Source organism: Triturus cristatus, unplaced genomic scaffold (assembly GCF_964204655.1).
Source record: "Triturus cristatus unplaced genomic scaffold, aTriCri1.1 SCAFFOLD_424, whole genome shotgun sequence".
In the NCBI taxonomy this organism is placed as follows: Eukaryota; Metazoa; Chordata; class Amphibia; order Caudata; family Salamandridae; genus Triturus; species Triturus cristatus.
The window spans coordinates 272,064-282,513 of NW_028187546.1; the positions used below are offsets into that span (position 1 = coordinate 272,064).

Below are 10,450 nucleotides of genomic sequence, written 5' to 3' on the forward strand. Positions count from 1 at the left end.
CGTTTTCCACATGACAAAAGTTGCATTGCGGTGTGCAGTAAGTTATCTCAGTGGATGTCGTATAGACAATGCACTTATGGAGGCTCAAATCTTTGGCAGCAAAACTGCCAGTAAGTATTGAGCAGAACTCATTCTGTTCGTTCGTTACAAGGTATCCTCATCGTATCGGAGGTTATAGAAACATTGCATTGGAATGCTTTCTGGAACAAGAATGGCAAATTAGGTTTTGCATATCTTATCTAAGAAGTGAACAAGGCACAGGGTACACTTCATTCAAGAGACATAATGCAAAGCCAGGAAATGTTCAATACACTAAGTTCAAAATCAGAAAACCTGAAGACAAGTTCATAGAGTTTGTCAAAGATTGTGAAGAAAAACAGAACTTTGCAAGTACTGGGGAAATGTTTTACACATGATAGCTCTAGTTAAAAACTTGGCACATGCTGATCAGGAAGGTGATTGGAAGCTGCATACGGTGTTTCACAAATCTGATTGCATACACTACAATTAGATATGGCTCCTGGTATTTGCAAAGACTGAAGAAGCTAGAGGTGGAAAAACTACAACTCTACAGAAAATTCATTTAAATACATTTTGTGTGGAAACACAGAGAGGCAAGGTTCAATGCTGTAACTCCAAATATGAACCTAGAACAGACGATCCAGAGATCACAGTAAAGCTCCAACAGAATTGTTGGTCAGACATGTAAAAGTGACTATTCTACTCAATGGCAGCTAGTTTACCATGAAATCCTTTCTATTTGCAGTGTTTCCAGAAAGATGACAAATGCTAAATGAATGGACCATTATGTACTGTTCCTCACCACAAACTCGTGGGAAAGAGAGGGGAACGTTTTAACATGTTTCATGCAGCAGCAAGGAAATTACTTTGAAATGACTGAGCCTGTGCAACTACACAACTCTGTGACCAAACAATAACGATATAAAGTCACGTCTACTAGATGTCCTGGAACATGGATCGAAACTATAATTGAATTGAGCATAATTCAAGGATTGTCAGAGTTATGGATATGGTATGGAACAGGCGAGAAAAGATACTTAATCCCACTTAATATTCTGTACAAAAAATTTGACACAGAGAAAGCCAGTGATCTTATCAAGCAAAAGACACACACTTGATGGACGGAATGCAGAACAAATCAAAACATTCACCCCCAGTCAAGAGATCTGGGTTAAATCCATCATTCTTTTGCTCACCATGCCACCCCAGTTTAGACCTGGCCATATGCAAATCAGTCTTGACCCTGTGCCTAATGGGAACAGTCCAGCCCGAACTGCCAAGCCAGGTCCTCCCTGGACCGGAAACAAGCATCCTAGGACCGGTTTCGGGGTTTCACCCCTCTTTAGCCAGGATAGCTTGATTCCAGTGGCACAGTGAGCCCAGGACCCACGTCTGGGCATATCTGGCGCACTTAGGGCGAGAAAGCAAAAGACACATAATTGATGGACGGAATGCAGAACATGTGATCTTATCAAGGCACATATTTTTACGGGTGATTGTACTATGAGCAAAATTGGAACAAAGCTTGGAGTTTAACTGCTGAATCTGCGACGTTTCTAAAAGGATTTTCTGAGACAGAAGAAGAATGTGACTTTAAAGATGTAGAAAAAATCTTGTATGTGTGTGGGAAGTGAGTTCTGACTGTCACACATTGGATGATCTTTGGTATAGTAAGTTCAAGAGATCAGTTCCGCTAAGTGACTTTGCACCAATGTCATATTCTGTGCGTAGACACATTAAAAAAGCGTTCTACTTGATCAGAAGATCTGTAAATATTTTGGATCATGCATATGTAGAGAAAGATCTGTGTGAATTTGGTTGGGAAGATATTGATAGGGTTCTAAAGCCTACAAACTTCTAAAGCCTCTACCCACAGTTCTTACAAATACATGTTCTTACAATACCTGTGCTGTAAAAAGACGTCCCTGTTGATATGCTCTTCCTAAATGTTCAACATTCTGCTAATGTACCATAAGCGATCGCTTAAACAAATAAATAAAGTGAATAATGAAACCATGTCTATAACGGGAGTGATAAACAAAATTTTATTTCATATACAGATCATAAACATTGTTTGGGGTCTACATAAAAGGATTAAAAAACATTATTATTTGTTCCATACTTATATATGTCTCTTCTTCCTCTAAAATAGCCATCATTTTGGAAAATGGTAGAAGAGCGGCTCTGAGGAGTTTTTTTCTGTCTCTATAATACTACTTGACCCCAAAAACCGATGTTTTGACACCAAAATGAAGTATATAGGCTTCATGGTTCCTGAAATATTGCATCATCACTGTAACATCTCCGCCATTTTTAAAAATGTCCTCCAGAAAAATTCAGCCTGGATCAGCAATTTCTGCCAAAGCTAAATTACTTCTCCAGTGATCCAAAAACAGAAATCCAAAATGAAAATCTCTGGACAAAAGTTTTTTAATAGAGGTATATCGGGGGGATTATGCAAGAACAGAAAACAAAGTTACGCAGCATATGTAACACAGCAGCTCCTCCTTTGTAAACTCGCATCCAAAAGTTGCATCCTCACTGAGACTTCCATTCACTCCCCTTTTAAGAGGACAGTAACTTCCATTGCCCCTTATAATTTGAGAAATAGAGAGAACCTGTTCTAGCTTAACAGTCCTTTGAAAGTATGGGGTGGAGGGAATTCGGCTGTGTTAAACTTGTTTAATCTACTATTCTTCCCAACATTTCCCATTTCAAATTCATTTGTTTTCTTCTAACAGTGCAGTTGTACTAAATATCCTGTAAATGTTGAACATTGTCTTCAGTCGAATCATGTTGAATTCTTTGCCATGACCTTTTCTATTTGACCATTGTAGGAAATGGCAGGACCACACAGGGAGTTACTGAAGTCTTTTAGAGGAGCCGCTTCGGAGGACAGTCTATTTGTCAATGACACAGGGAAGGAGCTGAACACACAGAGGGCAAACCTTCACAGCCCCAACGAGGAATGTGATCCTTCCTCCACGAGAGACTTGCAGTCAGAGTCAGTATCTGAGGACGGTAAGAAGACTTCTGTGTTGACTCTACATTGAAACCAAATGGAATTAGATCTAAAGCACAGCAAAAATAACAAGCGTACACCTTATATTTTTTAGGATATTCAAAGCTTGACCATAGACACTTTGATCTTTACTAGAACCTTATATTTTTAACAAAGGCCCAAATATAAAAGCCACTTCCATTGTCAGCACACCTGCAAACTAAAACGTGTCCTGAGAATGTCTTCTTGGAAAAGTTAATAAAATAGTACTATATGGGGTTCCAGATTATTTCTGTGCTTCCCAACAAATCATTTTAGGAAGTGGTAAATGACATTGGTTTAGTAAGACAGCCTCTTTCTCACTTTTAGGAAAGAAACTGTTACTTCACTGCTTTTCAAAGCCTTCAGATCATGGGATGTCAATTGATAGGTTACAGAATGCTACATTATTTTATTGAATTCTTTGAGAAATTAATTCTTTTGGAAAAGTGTGGGTGGTGCTAAGAGATCCAGCACTCAAACACGTCAGTAAAATCAAGTCTTCATAAGCAGGACTAAGAACATTACCATAATTGGAAAGCTTAATGTGTTGACAAATAATTTTGTAATCTAGTGGATACTTACTATAGGTTCCTGAACTTGTGTCTATTCTAAAGCCCCAGACTGTATCCACAAAACTCAAAAAGCAGTTCCCCTGCTCACCGGTAGGTGGTATGAGCAACTTCAGTAGTGATGAACGGAGCTGCACATAAGCAACACACATGTGTGCTGAGGCCAGTTCCTTTTCGTCTGCCCCTTCAGATGCAGATCTGGAGCTCTGCTATTCTTTGTCACTCCGTGACAAGACTTTTTTTCTTACAATTTAAAAAAAATTCTTCCAGTGTACCAGTGGTCACCCCCTAAGACTACAGGCTGAAGCCTTGTAGGGACAGTCCCTAACAGATGTCTGTGATACATACACCCCAAGAAATGCCTCTGATGCTTAGGTTCAGTGCATAATTCCAAGGCATACAATGACTGTGCCCAGATGAATCCAAAAGCCATGCAAGAATGCAAACATCTACAAAGCAAAGCACCACATGACTCGAGTAGCTCCCACTCCAGGTTGAAGACAAGTGTGAACAAGCTCCTGAAGTCGTTCCCACTGCAGATCTTCATGGTTGAAGTCTTTGGGAAAGTTCAAAAAGAAACGCAGGGGGTCATTACAATGCCGCCATCGATATGGGGACTGGGACCGCCCACCTGTATGACAGAGGTCCCGTACCCCCGATTATGATGCGACTGCCACTGTGGCGGTTGCATCACCCATATTTTGCATTGTGGTGGGGATGCGTTCAGCAGCCCCTGCCACAATTCAGAAATGAAGGCACTTGCATATCCCTGCACTACGTGGCAGGCACCATGCGGGAAGGTGGAAAGGTGCCACCGTGCCTCCAGGTCTCGCTTCCATTCCGACGAGCTGCTGATTCCAACTTTTGTCCCAATGCACACCTAGTTCACAAGCCAATCAGTGACATCACTGCAGGTTGGAGCCTTTTGAGAGGCCACTGCATTGGACCCTAAAAATCCTCCAGTCAAGATATCACTAGCGGATCAAAGCTCAGTGCCATCTATGGCTCGTGATCATGTTTTGGGATCCGCATCAGCTTAGGGGCCAACTTTTGGCTGGTGCCAAAATCTGGGTCTGGACATTTATGCTGGCACTGGCCCCAATTTTTTTGGTGGTATTTGACTTGAGCCAATTTTGTCTCGACCGACGGTACACCCATATACTGATGTGGTGCTGCCAATACTCAATCCTTCAGACACGATTCCACTACTGCACAATCACACACAGCCACTACACCAACTTTTTGCCTCTGACTCTGAGCAGACCAAGCAATACAGCAATTAAAATGGAGGAGATGGGGAATAGGTTGCCTCACTAACTTTACGGTGATGATAATTGGTATGTGGGTCTGCAAGATGGTAGTGGGCTAATTAACTCACCCAGTGCTGTGTTGATTCCTTTCCTGGACCAGCAATGGAGTAGGTGCATCCTTTAACTGTGGAATTTAAAACCAACATACTTGCAGAGGTCCTACTGCTTGGCCAGGCACTGGCCAAACCTCTTCTACCTTTCAATGAGGCCCACACTGATAAACTCATTGGCACATGGATAAAACATGTTCTGGCCCTCTGGTCATTTGGCAGGTAGGATGTTACCATAGACCAGCACCAGGCGAACCTGCATTCTTATCCCACCACCCAGCTTCTGAGAGTTTGGCGGTGAAATTGTCCATCAGCAGAGTCAACCCTAATGCCTTCCGGACAACTGCTCCTGAAAGAGTCTAAAGACATGGAAATGTTTGGCAAAATAATCTCGTCCTCAGCCAGCCTTTAACTGAGGTGAGTCAACTCCAGCTGGCTCCTTGGTCGTTACACTCACTCATTCTGGAACAAGGTTGGTGGGATCTTGCCAGAAGTTCTACAAGACTTACCATTTTAATTGCCCTAAACCATTAGTAAAATGAGAAACCCCAGCACTCATACAATGTTATAACAGTGTCAGACCCAAAAAGTTGGGATATTGTATTGAATGAAGAAACAATTTATTAACACATTATACAGTCTTGTATTCTTCTATGCAATCCGCTTGCATACAGATTCTTGCTTTGAAAAACAGCCAACACGTGTTTCGTCACTGTGTGCCTTTATCAAAGCTGTGAAATTCATAACAATGAAAACGAAATTAAGAACAATCATCAGATATAAGGGATAATATATTATAGATGTGAGAAGTAATAGAAGAAGTTGGTGAGCTGTAACGAAAAGAGATAAAACGCAGAGACAAGCAAAAACTTAGAAAGTAAGTGTGAATCAAAAATGGAAATAATCTGTGAAGAACAGTAGGTAAATTTAAGGAGATCACCCATGATGCGAAATAAAGTGTGAGAAGGTCCATGTCCATAAAGATTGTAATGTGAGTTCCAAACTCATCTGTCCCAGAAGGAGATAAAGTATCGAAGAAAAGGCATGGTGATTAATCTGACCAACCTTAACAAGGCACGAAATCAGTCCAACAGCATGTATAACCCGGCCCTAAAGTGTCTCTAATTTTCTGTAGTGTGTAAATTAAGGGTAAAACCTCCCCATCTAATTCTGGTATATCTAACAGAACTGTTGCAAAAAGAAGAATTACCAGGTTATAAATAAGAGCATAAAAAGTGTCTCATAGATCTGCAGGCACGGTGGCACCTTTTCAAATCTTAATGCGGATTCCTATGTTACTTTACATCATAATGAATCGGACCAACCTTTGGAGTGGTATATTATATTTAATAATACAATTCCTCTCCATCTCCCTTAACTACTGCCTATACATTAAATAAGTTACTTCCGACACCAGACCCCAGACTCGATGAGCTATTACTATCCTTACAACAAGTCAAAGAGAACATCCAAACTCTACATGACCTGATTCTACAACAACCAAACTTCACGCGCTTCAAGCTAGAATCCACGACATACCTCCATATAAACCACTCGAAACTTACCCAGCAGCTGCATGTAAGCTCCCAGAAACGTGAGCCCCCAAGTTGGAGAACAGAACCCTACCCCAATGCTTCATCCCGCCTGGTCCGGAAGAAAAACTCTCTATCAGTTAAAGACTTAACCTCACTACTCCATTCCTATAAACTACTGATTCTCCCCCATAATACTGCGCACTCTGTTAACTTGAATAAACCCTCCCTAATCACATCCATTCCCCCCAATACTCATAGAGTCACAAGATACATTTCTAGAGGTATAATGGAAAACAACTTCAAGCGAGTCCCCATCATACACGAACCCACCACAACACCCATCAAAACTCAGCTAAAATGTATTCTTCTAAATTGTAGGTCGGCCTCAAGACATGCAGCCGATATAGCTGACCTCATTTTCACTAATGAACCGGACCTACTAATTTTGACCGAAACATGGCTAAATGAAACATCCACGCCCATCCTAGACATACCAGTCCCCCCGAATCCCGACATCACCAGACTTGATAGATCTGATAGGCCAGGTGGTGGTATTGCCTGCATACATCGTAGCAATATCTCAGTGAACAGCTCCCACTTCCCAGTATTATCCTCCTGTGAATACCTTTGTGTAGACATCACTAGTAATAATAAATCAACATGTTCAATACACGCATTCCACCACCCGCCAGGGGATAATCTCACCTTCATTGAACATCTCATGGACATTCTAGCTACAAATGACGGTCAACAAAATACTCAATTATTCCTTGGCGACTTCAATCTCCACTGGAATGACCTTGACGACCCAGGAGTCAATAGCCTAAAAGCTTTCCTCTCTGACCTTAACCTTACCCAAATCTGTGACAGCCCCACACATGATAAAGGCTCAACCCTTGATATAATAATTTCCAAAGTGGACTCTAATCAGCTTGAATCGATCCTCCCCTGTGACTGGTCTGACCACCACATCATCACATTTTACATCAATGAAACAATTAAATTACTTTCTACCCAACCCACGAGAACAAAAATTTGGAAGAGGAACCTAAAATATTTCGGTTCTGACTTACTCACAACCTCCATTCCTAACAGCCTGCTTCCCCCGGAAGGCTTATAGGATGTACAAGGTCTCACTAATGACTACTTACACTCCATGAACACGGTACTAGACAATCTAGCTCCCATACAACTAAAAAGAATGACCTCAAAAGACTCAAAACCCTGGTTTGATGGTAGGCTAAATGAAGACAGACTATCTCTAAAATTAATCAAACGAAGATGAAGATCGGCACCATCCTCTGACCACCTCAAGCTACTAAGAAGCGCGAGAAACTCCTACCACAGAAAGATCAGACGATCTAAAGCAGACTTCTTCAGTAAGCAATTAGACCAAGCCAAGAACCGCCCCAAAAAGCTATTCAAACTAATCAAATCTCAATCTAAGGATGCACCCCACTGCCTCCAAGCTAACCCAGACTCACTACCCAATTGCGAGGATTTTGCTGCCTTCTTTACTATGAAGACAGAAAACATAAAGATGGACCTGCTCAACGACTTAATATCTGACTCTAACATGGACACTTCACAGCCCCCGCTAGTAGCCCCATTCACATAGTCCGTAAAGTTCGAACTCAAAAACAACGCTTCCTGGTCCTCCTTCCACACCCACAGTGAAGAATCTATATTAAAAACGCTCACAGCCCTGAACCCCTCCAGCCATTTCACAGACCCTCTGCCCGCAAACTACATAAAAGACTTAATACCACTGTTATTGCCTCTATGGACCAAGATTATAAACACCTCTCTCCTTCAAGGAACCATCCCAGAAATCCTAAAAGCAGGGCAGGTATCCCCTATCTTAAAGAAGCCATTGGGAGACCCCTCAGACTTAAATAACTATCGCCCAATGTCCAACATCCCCACTCTGGCCAAACTTTTAGAAAAATTTGTTCACGCACAGCTTGGCAAACACATTGATCAATTCAACCAGCTCCCAAACCGGCTTCCGTGCAGGTCACAGTACAGAATCAGCCATGACCCACATAATCGATGACGCATTAAAAATCCTTGACAAAAACGAAGCCTGTCTACTAATCTTGCTTGACCTATCCTTGGCCTTTGACACCGTAAACCACGACAAAATGATTGATCTCTTGAAATACAGAATGAGATTATCTGGATCTGTTCTAAATTGGTTCACCTCCTTCCTACAGCATAGATCCCAAAGATTCAAGGTTAATCAATCCTTATCCATGCCCGTCCCAGTCACTTTAGGTGTACCCCAGAGATCATCCCTTTCACCCACACTTTTCAACCTGTACATGGAACCACTCACCGATCTTCTCAGCTCCTTGAAGGTCCATTATCACATGTACGCAGACGACACACAACTCTCTATAAAGATCCACTCATTTGAAGACATTAAATCCCTCAATTCAATGCTTCAAAAAATGCAGAGCTGGCTAGCCGAAAACCATCTGAAACTAAACAACCTCAAAACGGAATTCCTCTTAATCGCACCCCCCAAACAATTACCCCAATACTCGATTGGATGAACCACCTAACAGCACTCAAAGGTCAACCCCTCATCATTGAATCTGCGAAATCGTTGGGAGTGACTCTGGACATAAATCTAAACATGCAGAAACACATTAGCACCTCCACAAAAGGAGCACATTTTCAAATGAAAACCCTGATAAAACTGAAACTCTTCCTGCCCGCAAACGACTTCAAACAGGAAGTTCAAGCTCTAGTTATCCCTAGAGTGGTATATGGGAGTGTCACTCTATGCGGCCTTCCCAGATCGAAGACGGCCCCTATTAGAGCCTCTATCAACGCAGCTGCTAGACTCATCACAGGCTCTAAAAGAAACAGTCTCATCTCCCCTGACCTGTGAGCCCTCAACTGGCTACCCTTCGAGGCAAGAATTCATCTGAAAATCAACTGTATGACGCACAAGGCATTAAATCACAAAACTCAGAGTTATCTAGCTCAGAAACTGGTGCTCTCGTGTGGTGACAGATCCAAAAGGAGCTCCAATAATGTCCTACTGAATCCACAATGATTTGTCAAGAAGATAACATACAACCGCACCTTCTAAGGAATGGCCCCCAGGATTTGGAATGCTTTGCCCCCAGAAACAAGACAAAATCCTTCTACCGCATTCTTCAAAAAAGAAGTGAAAGCTATTCTCATGGCTAAATTTACCTTAACATTTTTTTTTTTTAACTTTGTTTATTGGCATTTTCAGTACAACAACACAACAATTACAGTGTGTGACAGGCAGTTCATTGGCATTGCTTGGATACATCAGTACAGTACCAAGGGTGAGCTTGAGTGTAAAAGGCAGAGTATACATAAGCAGGCAAAAAGATGACAGATTGGTAGAATTTTGCATCAGTCCTACTAGTGATCAGTCCCTCCACTATTGGATTCACCATTCTCAACTAGACAGTTAGTGTGCGGTGGTGCAGCGTCATCGTCCATGCTTTTTGCGGCCTCCCTAAGCAAGTAGCTAGTGAGAGGTTTCCAGATATTACAAGGTCGTGAGCGAAGGAGCAACATCTCAGCATATATATTTTTTTGTTCCTGACAGTAAATGAGGTCGGCCAGCCAGTTCTTGAATTTGGGCGCTCTGCCCCTCCCCCATCGGCAAGCAATTTTACATTTGGCTATGAGTAGTCCCATTGCCAGGAATCGCTTAACGCTTCCTTTGTGCCCTGGGAGGTATCCCAGGAGCCCCATTTCTGGTGTGAGGTCGAGTTGTCCCCCTATCATAACACTCAGGGCCCTCCCCACCTCAGTCCTGTAATGGGCTATAGACCTACATTCCCACGCCAAGTGTAAAAAACCCGCCCCCTCTTGTTTGCAACGGTCACATCTATCTCTTTTCCGCAATTAGAGTTTGTGCAGTCTTACC

The 10,450-nt window shown here is 42.2% G+C and overlaps 1 protein-coding gene across 1 annotated transcript in view; it reads left to right on the forward strand.

Annotated features, from left to right (window-relative positions):
- Positions 1-3,042, forward strand: part of LOC146771106 (rho guanine nucleotide exchange factor 11-like) — a gene marked incomplete at its 3' end in the record, with an annotated part of 76,729 nt that extends 73,687 nt beyond the window's left edge. The window contains exon 6 of the mRNA XM_085640354.1: positions 2,859-3,042. Coding sequence (XP_085496480.1) covers positions 2,859-3,042 — 184 coding nt within the window. The remainder of the gene's footprint in view (positions 1-2,858) is intronic.
- Positions 3,043-10,450: the final 7,408 nt, after the last annotated feature.